This window comes from Oncorhynchus tshawytscha, linkage group LG14, assembly GCF_018296145.1.
Source record: "Oncorhynchus tshawytscha isolate Ot180627B linkage group LG14, Otsh_v2.0, whole genome shotgun sequence".
Lineage (NCBI taxonomy): Eukaryota > Metazoa > Chordata > Actinopteri > Salmoniformes > Salmonidae > Oncorhynchus > Oncorhynchus tshawytscha.
Window position 1 is genome coordinate 57,267,719 of NC_056442.1, and position 18,228 is coordinate 57,285,946.

At 43.6% G+C, this 18,228-nt stretch overlaps 1 protein-coding gene across 3 annotated transcripts in view; it reads right to left on the bottom strand.

The window, feature by feature from the left end:
- The window catches only part of wdr62 (WD repeat domain 62), a 60,900-nt gene that overhangs the window by 21,168 nt on the left and 21,504 nt on the right, over nt 1-18,228 (bottom strand). For all 3 annotated transcript variants that reach the window (XM_042297725.1, XM_042297727.1, XM_042297726.1), the window contains exons 10-21: nt 14,688-14,831; nt 14,385-14,548; nt 14,213-14,304; nt 13,929-14,054; nt 13,677-13,747; nt 11,432-11,553; nt 4,932-5,007; nt 4,712-4,823; nt 4,460-4,523; nt 4,243-4,368; nt 767-870; nt 498-565 (exon numbers count right to left, since the gene is read on the bottom strand). In XM_042297725.1, the coding sequence (XP_042153659.1) occupies nt 498-565; nt 767-870; nt 4,243-4,368; nt 4,460-4,523; nt 4,712-4,823; nt 4,932-5,007; nt 11,432-11,553; nt 13,677-13,747; nt 13,929-14,054; nt 14,213-14,304; nt 14,385-14,548; nt 14,688-14,831 (1,269 nt within the window). The remainder of the gene's footprint in view (nt 1-497; nt 566-766; nt 871-4,242; nt 4,369-4,459; nt 4,524-4,711; nt 4,824-4,931; nt 5,008-11,431; nt 11,554-13,676; nt 13,748-13,928; nt 14,055-14,212; nt 14,305-14,384; nt 14,549-14,687; nt 14,832-18,228) is intronic.

Below are 18,228 nucleotides of genomic sequence, written 5' to 3' on the forward strand. Positions count from 1 at the left end.
ATGCTACGGTGACAAGAATGCCTGTCACGGACACGTCTCAGTTTTGTGTGACAACGGAACACTGCTCTACTATTAATCTTATCCAGGCTAGTATTAATCTTATCCAGGCTAGTATTAATCTTATCCAGGCTAGTATTAATCTTATCCAGGCTAGTATTAATCTTATCCAGGCTAGTATTAATCTTATCCAGGCTAGTATTAATCTTATCCAGGCTAGTATTAATCTTATCCAGGCTAGTATTAATCTTATCCAGGCTAGTATTAATCTTATCCAGGCTAGTATTAAGACAATTCCTAGAGACATTGGTCCATCAGGGCTATTCAATTCCGGACATGGAGAGCCGAAAACATTAAGTTATTTGTTTTGTTTCTACCGGTAGTTAATTGAATTAGTCCCCGATTAGAAGGAGAGGGGATGAAAACCAGCAGTGTGCCGGCCCTCCAGGACAGGATTTGGGCAACCCTGATATAGACTATATGGTTTTGGGAAGACTCACCAGTTTCCTGGCCCACATGGGCAGTTTGCCGTTGGTCTGTGGAACCATGGGGTCTAGACCAAGGAAGTCTGGAGGAGACACATTGACGTTAAAACATTGATTAAAGCCCAAAGTCTGTTGCAAATTCCAACCATTTCCCTTTCTCTGAGCTTGTGGCATGGCAAATCGTTGTTAAATCACATGGCGAATCGTTAAATCGCAAATTGATTTTTTAAAAATGAATTCAATTCCACACTCTTATGTCCCTAAGTTAATATGAGCGGACTCACCATGAGTGATGTCACATCTAGCAGGAGTCCTGGGATCATCTTCCTCCTCTTCCTCTCCTGCCTGGGGGAGGTGGCCCAATGGCACAGTGATGAAGGTCTCTCTCCTGGACAAAGAGAAACAGACACCTCACACAGGTTACCTCACACAGGTTACCTCACACAGGTTACCTCACACAGGTTACCTCACACAGGTTACCTCAGTGTTCTCTCTGTTATTATCTATGCATAGTCACTTTAATAACTTTACCGACATGTACATATTACCTCAATGTGTGCTCCCACACATTGACTCTGTACCGGTACCCCCTGTATATAGCCTCCACATTGACTCTGTACCGGTACCCCCTGTATATAGCCTCAACATTGACTCTGTACCGGTAACCCCTGTATATAGCCTCAACCGGTACCCCCTGTATATAGCCTGACTCTGTACCAGAACCCCTGTATATAGCCTCCACATTGAACCCCTGTATATAGCCTCATTGACTCATACCCCCTGAGCCTCATTGACTCTGTACCGGTACACCCTGTATATAGCCTCAACATTGACTCTGTACCGGTAACCCCTGTATATAGCCTCCACATTGACTCTGTACCGGTACCCCCCTGTATATAGCCTCCACATTGACTCTGTACCGGTACCCCCTGAACTGTCTGGGAAATACTCCTGGTCCCTAGTAAACGGTGAGTGTGACAAAACATTTTAAAAATATTAATAACAAGAACAATATTGAGTTGCCCGTTGTCGTCCCTAGTGCCCGTTGTCGTCCCTAGTGCCCGTTGTCGTCCCTAGTGCCCGTTGTCGTGCCATTCATCCGCCACCATCACCTCATGTTTCAGCATGATAATGCACGGCCCCACGTCACAAGGATCTGTACACAATTCCTGCAAGCTGAAAATGTCCCAGTTCTTCCATGTTCTGCATAGTTACCAGACATGTCACCCATTGAGCATGTTTGGGATGCTCTGGATCGATGTGTACGACTGGTTCTCTGAACCCCCCCACCTTTTCTTTTTAAAAAGGTATCTGTGACCAACAGATGCAAATCTGTATTCCCAGACAAATATATAAAAAAACGCAAGACGCAACCATTTCAAAGACGCTACTGAGTTATAGTTCATATAAGGAAATCAGTTCATTAGGCCATAATCTATGGATTTCACAAAATGCATCTGGTGTGGATCAGAGAACCAGTCAGTATCTGGTGTGGATCAGAAAACCAGTCAGTATCTGGTGTGGATCAGAAAACCAGTCAGTATCTGGTGTGGATCAGAGAACCAGTCAGTATCTGGTGTGGATCAGAGAACCAGTCAGTATCTGGTGTGGATCAGAGAACCAGTCGGTATCTGGTGTGGATCAGAGAACCAGTCAGTATCTGGTGTGGATCAGAAAACCAGTCAGTATCTGGTGTGGATCAGAAAACCAGTATCTGGTGTGGATCAGAAAACCAGTCAGTATCTGGTGTGGATCAGAAAACCAGTCAGTATCTGGTGTGGATCAGAAAACCAGTCAGTATCTGGTGTGGATCAGAAAACCAGTCAGTATCTGGTGTGGATCAGAGAACCAGTCAGTATCTGGTGTGGATCAGAGAACCAGTCAGTATCTGGTGTGGATCAGAGAACCAGTCAGTATCTGGTGTGAATCAGAAAACCAGTCAGAAAACCAGTCAGTATCTGGTGTGACCACCATTTGCCTCATGCAGAGCATCACATCTCCTTCTCATAGAGTTGATCAGGCTGTTGATTGTGGCCTGTGGAATGTTGTCCCCACTCCTCTTCAACAGCTGTACAAGGTTGCTGGATATTGGCGGGAACTGAAACATTTCTGAGATCTTTTATTTCAACTCATGAAACCAACACATTACATGTTGCGTTTACACAGTTGAAGTCGGAAGTTTACGTAGCCAAATACATTTAAACTCCGTTTTTCACAATTCCTGACATTTAACCCTAGTAAAAAGTCCCTGTTTTAGGCCAGATCACCACTTCATTTTAAGAAAGTGAAATGTCAGAATAATAGTATAGAGAATTATTTCTTTCAGCTTTTATTTCTTTCATCACAATCCCAGTGGGTCAGAAGTTTACATACACTCAATTAGTATTTGGTAGCATTGCCTTCAAATTCCTTAATTTGGGTCAAACATTTCAGGTTGCCTTCCACAAGCTTCCCAGAATAAGTGTAACTGAGTCAGGTTTGTAGGCCTCCTTGCTCACACACACTTTTTCAGTTCTGTCCACAAGTTATCTATAGGATTGAGGTCAGGGCTTTGTGATGGCCACTCCAATACCTTGACGTTGTTGTCCTTAAGCCATTTTGCCACAACTTTGGAAGTGTGCTTTGGGTCATTGTCCATTTGGAACAGACATTTGCGACCAAGTTTAACTTCCTGACTGATCTCTTGAGATGTTGCTTCAATTTATCCACATAATTTTCCTGCCTCATGATGCCATCTATTTTGTGAAGTCCACCAGTCCCTCCTGCAGCAAAGCACCCCCACAACGTGATGCTGCCATCCCTGTGCTTTACGGTTGGGATGGTGTTCTTCGGCTTGCAAGCCTCCCCCTTTTCACTCCAAACATAACGATGGTCATTATGGGCAAACCCGCTCTATTTTTGTTTCATCAGACCAGAGGACATTTCTCCAAAAAGTACGATCTTTGTCCCCATGTGTAGTTGCAAACCGTAGTCTGGCTTTTTTAATGGCGGTTTTGGAGCAGTGACTTCTTCCTTGCTGAGCAGCCTTTCAGGATATGTTGATATAGGACTCGTATATCCACAGTAAAACTTTTGTACCTGTTTCGTCCAGCATCTTCACAAGGGCCTTTGCTGTTGTTCTGGGATTGATTTGCACTTTTCGTACCAAAGAACGTTCATCTCTAGGAGACAGAATGAGTCTCCTTCCTGAGTGGTATGACAGCTGCGTGGTCCCATGGTGTTTAAATTTGCGTACTATTGTTTGTCCAGATGAACGTGGTACCTTCAGGCGTTTGGAAATTGCTCCCAAGGATGCACAAGACTTGAGGTCTACAATTTTCTTTCTGAGGTCTTGGCTGATTTCTTTTGATTTTCCCATGATGTCAAGCAAAGAGGCACTGAGTTTGAACGTAGGCCTTGAAATACATCCACAGGTACACCTCCAATTGACTCAAATGATGCCAATTAGCCTATCAGAAGCTTCTAAAGCCATGACATAATCTTCTGGAATTTTCCAAGCTGTTTAAAGGCACAGTCAACTTAGTTTGTAAACTTCTGACCAAGTGAAATATGATACAGTGAATTATAAGTTAAATAATCTGTCTGTAAACAAATGTTGGAATAAATTATTGTGTCATGCACAAAGTAGATAACCAACTTGCCAAAACTATAGTTTGTTAATAAAACATTTGTGGAGTGGTTGAAAAACGAGTTTTAATGACTCCATCCTAAGTGTATGTAAACTTCCGACTTCAACTGTATTTCAGTTTAGTGTAGATACCGGATAAGATGCTCCTTGGTCGGAGCTTTGGCGGTAGTCGTCACTCCAGCTGTCCGTTTCCTCTCAGCCAGTCTCTTCCTCATAGAGTTAGTCATCTGGGAGTCCAGCCTCCACAGGAACACACAGCTAGACACAGACAAACACCGAACACAACTCAAACTGTGGATCTGGAAACAGCCCTAATATATATATAAGTTTAGCTAAGAAGCATGTTTACCTGTCTCCAGATATGGTAATGAGGTGTCTGCAGTCCTGGCTGAACCTCATCCCAGTCACAATCTCTACGGAGAACAAGAAGAAGAGGAGAGACATGCCACAGTCAGAGGGAGCAAAGAGACGGGAGGAAGAGGGAGGAAGAAAGAGATGGGAGGAAGAAAGAGATGGGAGGAAGAGGAGGAAAGAGATGGGAGGAAGAGGAGACAGGCCACAGTCAGTGGGAGCAAAGAGACAGGAGGAAGAGTAGAGCTACCTGAGTGACCGAACAAGGTGGCCACACACTCTCCTGACTCATAGTCAAAGATACAGATGCTCTTATCAGAGCAGCTTGTTGCTAGGTAGATCCCAGCGGGGTCCATCTGAACCTAGTGGCACACAATGACAACAAACCATGGAATAAGAAACATTGACCTACAGTAGAAAGCTAATTAGACAGGTTGTGCCGTTAGTCAAATAGCGATGTCTCCTCTCACCTTCAGCAGTGTTCCTTCGTCACTTGTAGAACCTTTGAAACACTTCTTCATCTTGCCACTCTTCACGTTGTACACTCTACACAGGGGTCAGGGGTCACGATTAGGTACACTCTACACAGGGGTCACGATTAGGTACACTCCACACAGGGGTCACGATTAGGTACACTCCACACAGGGGTCACGATTAGGTACACTCCACACAGGGGTCACGATTAGGTACACTCTACACAGGGGTCACGATTAGGTACACTCTACACAGGGGTCACGATTAGGTACACTCTACACAGGGGTCACGATTAGGTACACTCTACACAGGGGTCACGATTAGGTACACTCCACAGGGGTCACGATTAGGTACACTCTACACAGGGGTCACGATTAGGTACACTCTACACAGGGGTCACGATTAGGTACACTCCACACAGGGGGTCAGGCACACTCCACACGGGGGAGGACATGAAGGCATTAGACCAGAGTTCATCAACTAGATTTAGCTGTGGGCTGATTTCTTCTTGAGCAGTCGGTCAGGGGGCTAAATTGACCGCAAGAAGCCCACACAATCACTTTAAACCTTACTGACATATGTATTCGATCACATACAGTGTACAAAAAACATTCAGAACACCTGCTCTTCCCATGAAAACTGGTTGAATCAGTGTGGATGAAGGGGAGGAGCCGGGTTAAATCAGTGTGGGTGAAGGGGAGAAGACGGGTTAAATCCGTGTGGGTGAAGGGGAGGAGACGGGTTAAATCCGTGTGGGTGAAGGGGAGGAGACGGGTTAAATCAGTGTGGGTGAAGGGGAGGAGACGGGTTAAATCAGTGTGGATGAAGGGGAGGAGCCGGGTTAAATCAGTGTGGATGAAGGGGAGGAGCCGGGTTAAATCAGTGTGGATGAAGGGGAGGAGACAGGTTAAAGCAGTGTGGATGAAGGGGATGAGACAGGTTCGGAGGATTTTTAAGCTTCGAGACAGAGGACATGGATTGTGTTTGTGTGCCAATCAGGTGGTGAATAGGCAAACCAAAAGATTTAAGTGCCTTTGAACAGGGTATGGTAGTAGGTGCCAGGCGCTCCAGTTTGTGTCAAGAACTGCAACGCTGCTGGGGTTTTTCACGCGCAACAGTTTCCCATGTGTGTCAAATAAGGTCCACCACCTGAAGGACATCCAGTCAACTAGACAACTGTGGGAAGCATTGGAGTCAACATGGGCCAAGCATCCCTGTAGAACGCTTTCGACACCTTGTAGAGTCCATGGCCCGACGAATTGAGGCTGTTGAGGGCAAAGAGGGGGGTAGAAACTATGTTAGGAAGGTGTTCCTAATGTTTGGTGCGTGTGGATATCGCTCTATTAAGCATGGAAATACTTTGGAAACAGATTTCTAAAAATAATGGTGTTTTTAATTTTAGTCTTTCACAGGGCATTCAGAAAGTATTCAGACCTCTTGACTTTTTCCACATTGTGTTACGTTACAGCCTTATTCTAAAATGGATTCAATTGTTTTTTTCCCCCTCATCAATCTACACACAATACCCCATAATGACAAAGCAAAAACAGTTAATGTTTTTGCTAATTTACATAAGTATTCAAACCCTTTACTGGCAGCAATTACAGTGTTGAGTCTTCTTGGGTATGACACAACAAGCTTGGCACACCTGTATTTGGGGAGTTTCTTCCGTTGTTCTCTGCAGATCCTCTCAAGCCCTGTCAGGTTGGATGGGGAACTTCGCTGTACAGCTATTTTCAGGTCTCTGGAGAGATGTTGGATTAGGTTCAAGTCTGTGTAACTCAAGGACATTCAGGGACCCGAAGCCACTCCTGCATTGTCTTGGCTGTGTGCTTAGGGTCAATGTCCTTTTGGCAAACTCCAAGCGAGCTGTCATGTGCCTTTGACCATCGGGGTCTTGGCCACCTCCCTGACTAAAGCCCTTCTCCCTCTGATTGCTCAGTTTGGCCGGGCGGCCAGCTCTAGAACGAGTCTTGGGGGTTCCAAACTTCTTCCTTTTATCAATCCCAGAATGATAGAGGCCACTGTGTTCCTGGGGACCTTCAATGCTGCAGAAGTGTTTTGGTACCCTTTCCCAGATCTGTGCCTCGACACAATCCTGTCTCGGAGCTCTACAGACAATTCCTTCAACTTCATGGCTTGGTTTTTGCTCTGACATGCACTGTCAAATGTGGGACCTGACAGACAGGTCTGTGCCTTTCCAAATCATGTCCAATCAATTGAATTTACCACAGGTGGACTCCAATCAAGTTGTAGAAACATCTCAAGGATGATTAATGGAAGCAGGATGCATCTGAGCTCAATTTCAAGTCTCAGAGAAGGGTCTGGATACTTATGTAAATAAGTTTGGTTGTTTTATATTTTATTGGTAATTGAAGTGCGCTTTCAAATGCATAGTCAACAGAAGGCCGTCTTCATCAGCACATCACACACCACTATGCTATGAGCTGGAGGCCTTTTCAAAGCATATAGCTACTTAATATGGTTTGAAACCTGAACGTTTCACTACATATTATGAGGTATGTTTTACCTTGCTTCAAAATAGCCTAGACAAAATCCAACCATATCCGGAGACAATTACTTTATACAGACTACCATTACCATTGAAACCAGTAGTCTATTGTTTTATACAGACATATACCATTGAAACCAGTAGTCTATTGTTTTATACAGACATATACCATTGAAACCAGTAGTCTATTGTTTTATAGACATATACCATTGAAACCAGTAGTCTATTGTTTTATAAAGACATATACCATTGAAACCAGTAGTCTATTGTTTTATACAGACTTCTACCATTGAAACCAGTAGTCTATTGTTTTATAGACATATACCATTGAAACCAGTAGTCTATTGTTTTATAAAGACATATACCATTGAAACCAGTAGTCTATTGTTTTATATAGACTTCCATTACCATTGAAACCAGTAGTCTATTGTTTTATAGACATATACCATTGAAACCAGTAGTCTATTGTTTTATACAGACATATACCATTGAAACCTAGAAATAAAATCACTCAAAATAGGTTTGGCGATTTGGCAACAAAGGATCATTAGCTTCCCCAGGCTTTAAATAAGTTGTGGATTGTTTTTAAAATCGTATTGCCTACAGTATATTTGGAAGCTGGGCCTACAGTCAGAAGGAAAGACAGCGTACTATTGGACAGCGACACAAAATACCAAATAGATGATTGTTGAGTTGTGACTAATCAGTGAACAGTAGAGGCCCAGCCAGGCATATCACAGTATTTGAAAATTGAATCACAGGGGAAAAAGAGAAAAAAAGGTTTGGAAAGCAGAATAGCTATTGCTGTAAAAAGACAAATGTCTTTTAGTTATCAAAATGGTCCTATTTAATTGAGCCTAACAGTTAGGCCTATAGCCCATCTTATTGGCTCTAGCAGAGAGCATCAGGCCTATAGCCCATCTTATTGGCTCTAGCAGAGAGCATCAGGCCTATAGCCCATCTTATTGGCTCTAGCAGAGAGCATCAGGCCTATAGCCCATCTTATTGGCTCTAGCAGAGAGCATCAGGCCCATCTTATTGGCTCTAGCAGAGAGCATCAGGCCTATAGCCCATCTTATTGGCTCTAGCAGAGAGCATCAGCCCTATAGCCTATCTTATTGGCTCTAGCATCAGGTCCATCTTATTGGCTCTAGCAGAGCATCAGCCCATCTTATTGGCTCTAGCATCAGGCCCATCTTATTGGCTTAGAGAGCATCAGGCCTATCCCCAGTGAGTGGTACTGACCCTATTCACTATTGTTGTGGCACTTAAGTTTGTTTTTGGACAATAATTTCCTCCTCCAGTTGAGATGGACATCATATTATATTTGTGTCTCTCCTTCTCATTGGTCTATTATACAGACAACATGATAGTGTCTCTCCTTCTCATTGGTCTATTATACAGACAACATGATAGTGTCTCTCCTTCTCATTGGTCTATTATACAGACAACATGATAGTGTCTCTCCTTCTCATTGGTCTATTATACAGACAACATGATAGTGTCTCTCCTTCTCATTGGTCTATTATACAGACATGATAATGTCTCTCCTTCTCATTGGTCTATTATACAGACATGATAATGTCTCTCCTTCTCATTGGTCTATTATACAGACATGATAATGTCTCTCCTTCTCATTGGTCTATTATACAGACAACATGATAGTGTCTCTCCTTCTCATTGGTCTATTATACAGACAACATGATAATGTCTCTCCTTCTCATTGGTCTATTATACAGACATGATAATGTCTCTCCTTCTCATTGGTCTATTATACAGACATGATAGTGTCTCTCCTTCTCATTGGTCTATTATACAGACAACATGATAATGTCTCTCCTTCTCATTGGTCTATTATACAGACATGATAGTGTCTCTCCTTCTCATTGGTCTATTATACAGACATGATAGTGTCTCTCCTTCTCATTGGTCTATTATACAGACAACATGATAATGTCTCTCCTTCTCATTGGTCTATTATACAGACATGATAGTGTCTCTCCTTCTCACTGCAAATAAGACAACATGATTGTCTCCTCCTTCTCATTGGTAAGATGAATGACACAATGTAATGGTGATTTCTGTCATTCTGAGACACATGATAATGTCTCTCCTAATCATTGGTTACACCCAATGCATGTTGGGAAAAGTGTCAGGTCATTTATAAAATGTTCTATACAGGTGACAACATGATAATATCTGCACCTTCTATTCCGGTCTGATTAGGCAGACATGTGTGTCTACCTGATATTCCGGTCTGATTAGGCAGACATGATAATGTGTACCTGATATTCCGGTCCTGATACAGACATGATAGTGTGTCCTACCTCATATTCCGGTCCTTATAGACAACATGATAGTGTCTGTACCTTCTATTGGTCTATTATACAGACAACATGATAATGTCTCTCCTTCTCATTGGTCTATTAGGCAGACAACATGATGTGTGTCTACACCTCTCTTTTGGTCCTGACAGGCAACATGTGTGTCTCTCCTTCTCATTGGTATTTATCCTGACAGGCAGATATGTCTCTCCTTCTATTGGTCTATTGACAGGACATGATGTGTGTGTGTCTCCTGATATTGGTCCTGACAGACATGATAATGCTCTCCTTCTCATTGGTCTATTATACCTGATATTCCTCCTTCTCATTGTGTCTATTATGTGACCTGATATGTCTCTCCTTCTCATTGGTCTATTATACAGACAACATGATAATTCCTGTCCTTCTCATTGGTCTATTTCCTACAGACAACATGATAATGTCTCCTTCTCTTGTCATGATAATGTCTGTTCTATTGGTCTGATATTCCGGTCCTGACAGGCGATGGCAACATGATGTGTGTCTGATATTCCTGTCCTCAGGTCTATTATGTACCTGATATTCGGTCCTGACAGGTCTATTATACAGACATGTGTGTGTACCTATTCCGGTCCTCAGGTTGGTCTATTGTGTACAGACATGATGTGTGTGTGTCCTTCTCATTGGTCTATTATACAGTCCTGACAGGTGTCTCTCCTTCTCATTGGTCTGTATACCAGACAACATGATATTCCTGTCCTCTCAGGTCTATTATACAGACCTGATAGTGTCTCTCCTTCTCACTGGTCTATTATGGCAGACAACATGATGTGTCTCTCCTTCTCATTGGTCTATTATACAGACAACATGATGTGTGTCTCCTTCTCATTGGTCTGACAGACAACATGATGTGTCTCTCCTTCTCATTGGTCTATTATTACAGGTCCATGACAGGCGATGGCGGTGTGTGTGTGTGTGTGTGTGTACCTACCTGATATTCCGGTCCTGACAGGCGATGGCGGTGTGTGTGTGTGTGTGTGTGTGTACCTGATATTCCGGTCCTGACAGGCAATGGCGGTGTGTGTGTGTGTGTGTGTACCTGATATTCGGTCCTGACAGGCATGGCGGTGTGTGTGTGTGTGTACCTGATATTCCGGTCCTGACAGGCGATGGCGTGTGTGTGTGGTGTAATCAGGTTGTACCCCAATGCATGTTGGGAAAAACATCAGTATATTTATAAAATGTTCTGGTCCTGGCAGGTGATGGCGTGTGTGTGTGTGTGTGCACCTGATATTCCGGTCCTGACAGGCGTGGCGGTGTGTGCACCTGATATTCCGGTCCTGATAGGCGATGGCGGTGTGTGTGTGTGTACCTGATATTCCGGTCCTGACATGGCAGTGTGTGTACCTGATATTCCGGTCCTGACAGGCGATGGCAGGCGATGTGTGTGTGTGTACCTGATATTCCGGTCCTGGCAGGCGATGGCGGTGTGTGTGTGTGTGTGTGTTGTGTGTACCTGATATTCCGGTCCTGACAGGCGATGGCGTGTGTGTGTGTGTGTGTGTACCTGATATTCCGGTCCTGACAGGCAGTATGTGTACCTGATATTCCGGTCCTGACAGGCGATGGCGGTGTGTGTGTGTGTAGCTGATATTCCTGTCCTGACAGGCAGTGTGTGTACCTGATATTCCGGTCCTGACAGGCGATGGCGGTGTGTGTGTGTGTAGCGTCCAGGTCCATATCATACAGAGTGGTCTTCTCTACTACGTGGTGACTACGGGCAAAGTTCAGACCCTCCGAAGACTGGAGGGGGGGAGGAAGAGAGGGAGAGAGGGAGAGAGAGGGGAGACAGAGGTGGCTATATATTATACAGAGAGGGGTATATGACTATATATTTATATATATAGAGAGGGTAGAAGGGTAAATAGAGAGGGTATATATTATATAGAGAGGGTAGAAGGGTAAATAGAGAGGGTATATATTATATAGAGAGGGTAGAAGGGTAAATAGAGAGGGTATATATTATATAGAGAGAGTAGAAGGGTAAATAGAGAGGGTATATATTATATAGAGAGAGTAGAGGTTAAATAGAGAGGATATATATTATATATAGAGAGGGTAGAAGGGTAAATAGAGGATATATACACTGCTCAAAAAAATAAAGGGAACACTAAAATAACATCCTAGATCTGAATGAATGAAATATTTGTATTAAATACTTTTTTCTTTACATAGTTGAATGTGCTGACAAGAAAATCACATTAAAATCATCAATGGAAATCAAATTTATCAACCCATGGATGGAGCAAGACATGATGTCCCAGATGTGCTCAATTGGATTCAGGTCTGGGGAACGGGCGGGCCAGTCCATAGCATCAATGGTATGAGGGCCCGACGTCCACAGGTGGGGGTTGTGCTTACAGCCCAACACCGTGCAGGACGTTTGGCATTTGCCAGAGAACACCAAGATTGGCAAATTCGCCACTGGCGCCCTGTGCTCACTGGCGCCCTGTGCTCTTCACAGATGAAAGCAGGTTCACACTGAGCACGTGACAGACGTGACAGAGTCTAGAGACGCCGTGGAGAACGTTCTGCTGCCTGCAACATCCTCCAGCATGACCGGTTTGTCGCTGGGTCAGTCATGGTGTGGGGTGGCATTTCTTTGTGCATTCCTCCATGTGCTCGCCAGAGGTAGCCTGACTGCCATTAGGTACCGAGATGAGATCCTCAGACCCCTTGTGAGACCATATGCTGGTGCGGTTGGCCCTGGGTTCCTCCTAATGCAAGACAATGCTGGGCCTCATGTGGCTGGAGTGTGTCAGCAGTTCCTGCAAGAGGAAGGCATTGATGCTATGGACTGGCCGGCCCGTTCCCCAGACCTGAATCCAATTGAGCACATCTGGGACATCATGTCTCGCTCCATCCACCAACGCCACGTTGCACCACAGACTGTCCAGGAGTTGGCGGGTGCTTTAGTCCAGGTCTGGGAGGAGATCCCTCAGGAGACCATCCGCCACCTCATCAGGAGCATGACCAGGCGTTGTAGGGAGGTCATACAGGCACGTGGAGGCCACACACACTACTGAGACTCATTTTGACTTGTTTTAAGGACATTACAGGCTGATCCAACTTTGATGTAGTATGGTTTTCCACTTTAATTTTGAGTGTGACTCCAAATCCAGACCTCCATGGGTTGATACATTTGATTTCCATTGATCATTTTTGTGTGATTTTGTTGTCAGCACATTCAACTATGTAAAGAAAAAAGTATTTAATAAGAATATTTCATTCATTCAGATCTAGGATGTGTTATTTTAGTGTTCCCTTTATTTTTTTGAGCAGTGTATTATATAGAGGGGGTAGAGGGTAAATAGAGGGTATATATATTATATAGAGGGGGTAGAGGGTAAATAGAGGGTATATATATATATATTATATAGAGCGGGTGGAGGATATATATTATATAGGAGAGGGTAGATTATATAGAGGGTATATTATATAGAGAGGGTAGAGGATATATATTATATAGAGGGTAGAGGATATATATATAATATCGAGGGTAGAGGATATATATATTTTATAGAGAGGGTAGAGGGTATATTATATAGAGGGTAGAGGATATATATATAATATCGAGGGTAGAGGATATATATATTTTATAGAGAGGGTAGAGGGTATATTATATAGAGGGTAGAGGATATATATATAATATCGAGGGTAGAGGATATATTATATAGAGAGGGTAGAGGATATATTATATAGAGGGTACATTTTTTATTTTTTTATTTAACCTTTATTTAACTAGGCAAGTCAGTTAAAGAACAAATTCTTATTTTCAATGACGGCCTAGGAACAGTAGAGGATAGAAGGGTAAATAGAGAGGACATATATTATATAGAGAGGGTCGAGGGTAAATAGAGGTTCACCTGTTCAGCAGTGCGGAAGTAGATACTCTTATCAGCACCACAGCTCACCATGAGGACCTCTGGGCTGACTCCTACAACACACAAAAAAAACAGGATGAAACAAATCCCTAGTTAGATGTCTCTTCCCCAGCCTCCCCCACCATAGTACATGCATGTTGTCTGTTTGGGTTTCGTCTCCTTCTCGTACGGTGTGTGTGTGTCTGTGTGTGTGTTGTTCTCCGTGTGTGTGTGTGTGTGTGTGTGTGTGTGTACCAGTGAACTTGATAGCGGTGATGGAGGCAGAGTGGTCATAGACAGTCTGCTCCAAACTGTAGCTCTTCTCCATGTTGAAGATGTGGATCAGACGGTCTCGACTGGCCGACGCCAGCAGGTGAAGCCCTGAAACAAACACAACCCACGTTTCCATCCACTGTCATACCGTATATATAAACATGAAATACAGACAGATTGTTACGACATGCAGGATCTTTGTGTTTGTAACACCCCCCCCCCCGTCCCCGAACTCGCCCCCAGTCCCCGGGGGGGTCAGAACTCACCCGTCTCTGCAGGGGAGAACTCCAGACACAGCACCTCAGAGTCGTGGGCTTCAATCTTCTGCAGCTGATCCATGAACTGTAGACCAAATATACTGGACAGGAGAACACATGATATCTTAGTTGATGTGGTCATGTTACCTGTGTGTGTGTGTGTGTGTGTGTGTGCACTTACTGTACGTTTCCGTTGCGGTCTCCAGCCGCCAGATGTTGTCCATCAGGACTGATGCCCAGGACTCTGATCCCTGACTTAGCGTCCATCCCGCCCCCCTCTCCTCTCTCCCCATCCGTCTGAAGGTGTTGGGTATCCTCCCCCACGTACACAATCCTCAACAGATCCTAGACCAGCACACATACAGACAGACAGATAAAACCAGTATGTGTGGGTAGTCATTTGTAAATCCAAGACTCTGAATGAACAATGCCACGACATTGGCAGGTTGGACGGAGGACCTGGCCTTGTTGCATTGAGACTCACGTGGCTGTAGAGGTTACGCGGGCAGCTGGTTCCCTGCACCAGTCCCGGGTCGCTGTGCCACAGCCGGATGGTGCTGTCTGAAGAACAGGTGAGGAAAGACCCAGGGGGCAGACAGGAGCGGGACAGATCCATGTCAGGGTATGTCTAAATTAAAAACATAAAACAAAACAGTAATATGCTAGGAAAGTGATGCGCCATTTTCCAAATCAAATCAAAGTTTGTCACATGTGCCGAATACAACAGGTGTAGTAGACCTATGCCGAATACAACAGGTGTAGTCAGACCTCACAGTGAAATGCCGAATACAACAGGTGTAGTAGACCTTACAGTGAAATGCTGAATACAACAGGTGTAGGTAGACCTCACAGTGAAATGCTGAATACAACAGGTGTAGTAGACCTCACAGTGAAATGCTGAATACAACAGGTGTAGTAGACCTCACAGTGAAATGCTGAATACAACAGGTGTAGTAGACCTCACAGTGAAATGCTGAATACAACAGGTGTAGTAGACCTCACAGTGAAATGCCGAATACAACAGGTGTAGTAGACCTTACAGTGAAATGCTGAATACAACAGGTGTAGTAGACCTCACAGTGAAATGCTGAATACAACAGGTGTAGTAGACCTCACAGTGAAATGCCGAATACAACAGGTGTAGTAGACCTTCCAGTGAAATGCTGAATACAACAGGTGTAGTCAGACCTCACAGTGAAATGCTGAATACAACAGGTGTAGTAGACCTCACAGTGAAATGCTGAATACAACAGGTGTAGTAGACCTCACAGTGAAATGCTGAATACAACAGGTGTAGTAGACCTTACAGTGAAATGCTGAATACAACAGGTGTAGTAGACCTCACTGTGAAATGCTGAATACAACAGGTGTAGTAGACCTCACAGTGAAATGCTGAATACAACAGGTGTAGTAGACCTCACAGTGAAATGCTGAATACAACAGGTGTAGTAGACCTCACAGTAAAATGCTGAATACAACAGGTGTAGTAGACCTCACAGTGAAATGCTGAATACAACAGGTGTAGTAGACCTTACTGTGAAATGCTGAATACAACAGGTGTAGTAGACCTCACAGTGAAATGCTGAATACAACAGGTGTAGTAGACCTCACAGTGAAATGCTGAATACAACAGGTGTAGTAGACCTCACTGTGAAATGCTGAATACAACAGGTGTAGTAGACCTCACAGTGAAATGCTGAATACAACAGGTGTAGTAGACCTCACAGTGAAATGCTGAATACAACAGGTGTAGTAGACCTCACAGTGAAATGCTGAATACAACAGGTGTAGTAGACCTCACAGTGAAATGCTGAATACAACAGGTGTAGTAGACCTCACAGTGAAATGCTGAATACAACAGGTGTAGTAGACCTATGCTGAATACAACAGGTGTAGTAGACCTCACAGTGAAATGCTGAATACAACAGGTGTAGTAGACCTTACAGTGAAATGCTGAATACAACAGGTGTAGTAGACCTTACAGTGAAATGCTGAATACAACAGGTGTAGTAGACCTTACAGTGAAATGCTGAATACAACAGGTGTAGTAGACCTCACAGTGAAATGCTGAATACAACAGGTGTAGTAGACCTCACAGTGAAATGCTGAATACAACAGGTGTAGTAGACCTCACAGTGAAATGCTGAATACAACAGGTGTAGTAGACCTCACAGTGAAATGCTGAATACAACAGGTGTAGTAGACCTTACAGTGAAATGCTGAATACAACAGGTGTAGTAGACCTTACAGTGAAATGCTGAATACAACAGGTGTAGTAGACCTCACAGTGAAATGCTGAATACAACAGGTGTAGTAGACCTCACAGTGAAATGCTGAATACAACAGGTGTAGTAGACCTCACAGTGAAATGCTGAATACAACAGGTGTAGGTAGACCTCACAGTGAAATGCTGAATACAACAGGTGTAGTAGACCTCACAGTGAAATGCTGAATACAACAGGTGTAGTAGACCTCACAGTGAAATGCTGAATACAACAGGTGTAGTAGACCTCACAGTGAAATGCTGAATACAACAGGTGTAGTAGACCAATGCTGAATACAACAGGTGTAGTAGACCTCACAGTGAAATGCTGAATACAACAGGTGTAGTAGACCTTACAGTGAAATGCTGAATACAACAGGTGTAGTAGACCTATGCTGAATACAACAGGTGTAGTAGACCTCACAGTGAAATGCTGAATACAACAGGTGTAGTAGACCTCACAGTGAAATGCTGAATACAACAGGTGTAGTAGACCTCACAGTGAAATGCTGAATACAACAGGTGTAGTAGACCTATGCTGAATACAACAGGTGTAGTAGACCTCACAGTGAAATGCTGAATACAACAGGTGTAGTAGACCTTACAGTGAAATGCTGAATACAACAGGTGTAGTAGACCTATGCTGAATACAACAGGTGTAGTAGACCTCACAGTGAAATGCTGAATACAACAGGTGTAGTAGACCTTACAGTGAAATGCTGAATACAACATGTGTAGTAGACCTTACAGTGAAATGCTGAATACAACAGGTGTAGTAGACCTCACAGTGAAATGCTGAATACAACAGGTGTAGTAGACCTTACAGTGAAATGCTGAATACAACAGGTGTAGTAGACCTTACAGTGAAATGCTGAATACAACAGGTGTAGTAGACCTTACAGTGAAATGCTGAATACAACAGGTGTAGTAGACCTTACAGTGAAATGCTGAATACAACAGGTGTAGTAGACCTTACAGTGAAATGCTGAATACAACAGGTGTAGTAGACCTTACAGTGAAATGCTGAATACAACAGGTGTAGTAGACCTCACAGTGAAATGCTGAATACAACAGGTGTAGTAGACCTTACAGTGAAATGCTGAATACAACAGGTGTAGTAGACCTCACAGTGAAATGCTGAATACAACAGGTGTAGTAGACCTCACAGTGAAATGCTGAATACAACAGGTGTAGTAGACCTCACAGTGAAATGCTGAATACAACAGGTGTAGTAGACCTCACAGTGAAATGCTGAATACAACAGGTGTAGTAGACCTCACAGTGAAATGCTGAATACAACAGGTGTAGTAGACCTCACAGTGAAATGCTGAATACAACAGGTGTAGTAGACCTTACAGTGAAATGCTGAATACAACAGGTGTAGTAGACCTCACAGTGAAATGCTGAATACAACAGGTGTAGTAGACCTCACAGTGAAATGCTGAATACAACAGGTGTAGTAGACCTCACAGTGAAATGCTGAATACAACAGGTGTAGTAGACCTCACAGTGAAATGCTGAATACAACAGGTGTAGTAGACCTCACAGTGAAATGCTGAATACAACAGGTGTAGACCTTACAGTGAAATGCTGAATACAACAGGTGTAGACCTTACAGTGAAATGCTGAATACAACAGGTGTAGTAGACCTCACAGTGAAATGCTGAATACAACAGGTGTAGACCTTACAGTGAAATGCTGAATACAACAGGTGTAGACCTTACAGTGAAATGCTGAATACAACAGGTGTAGTAGACCTCAC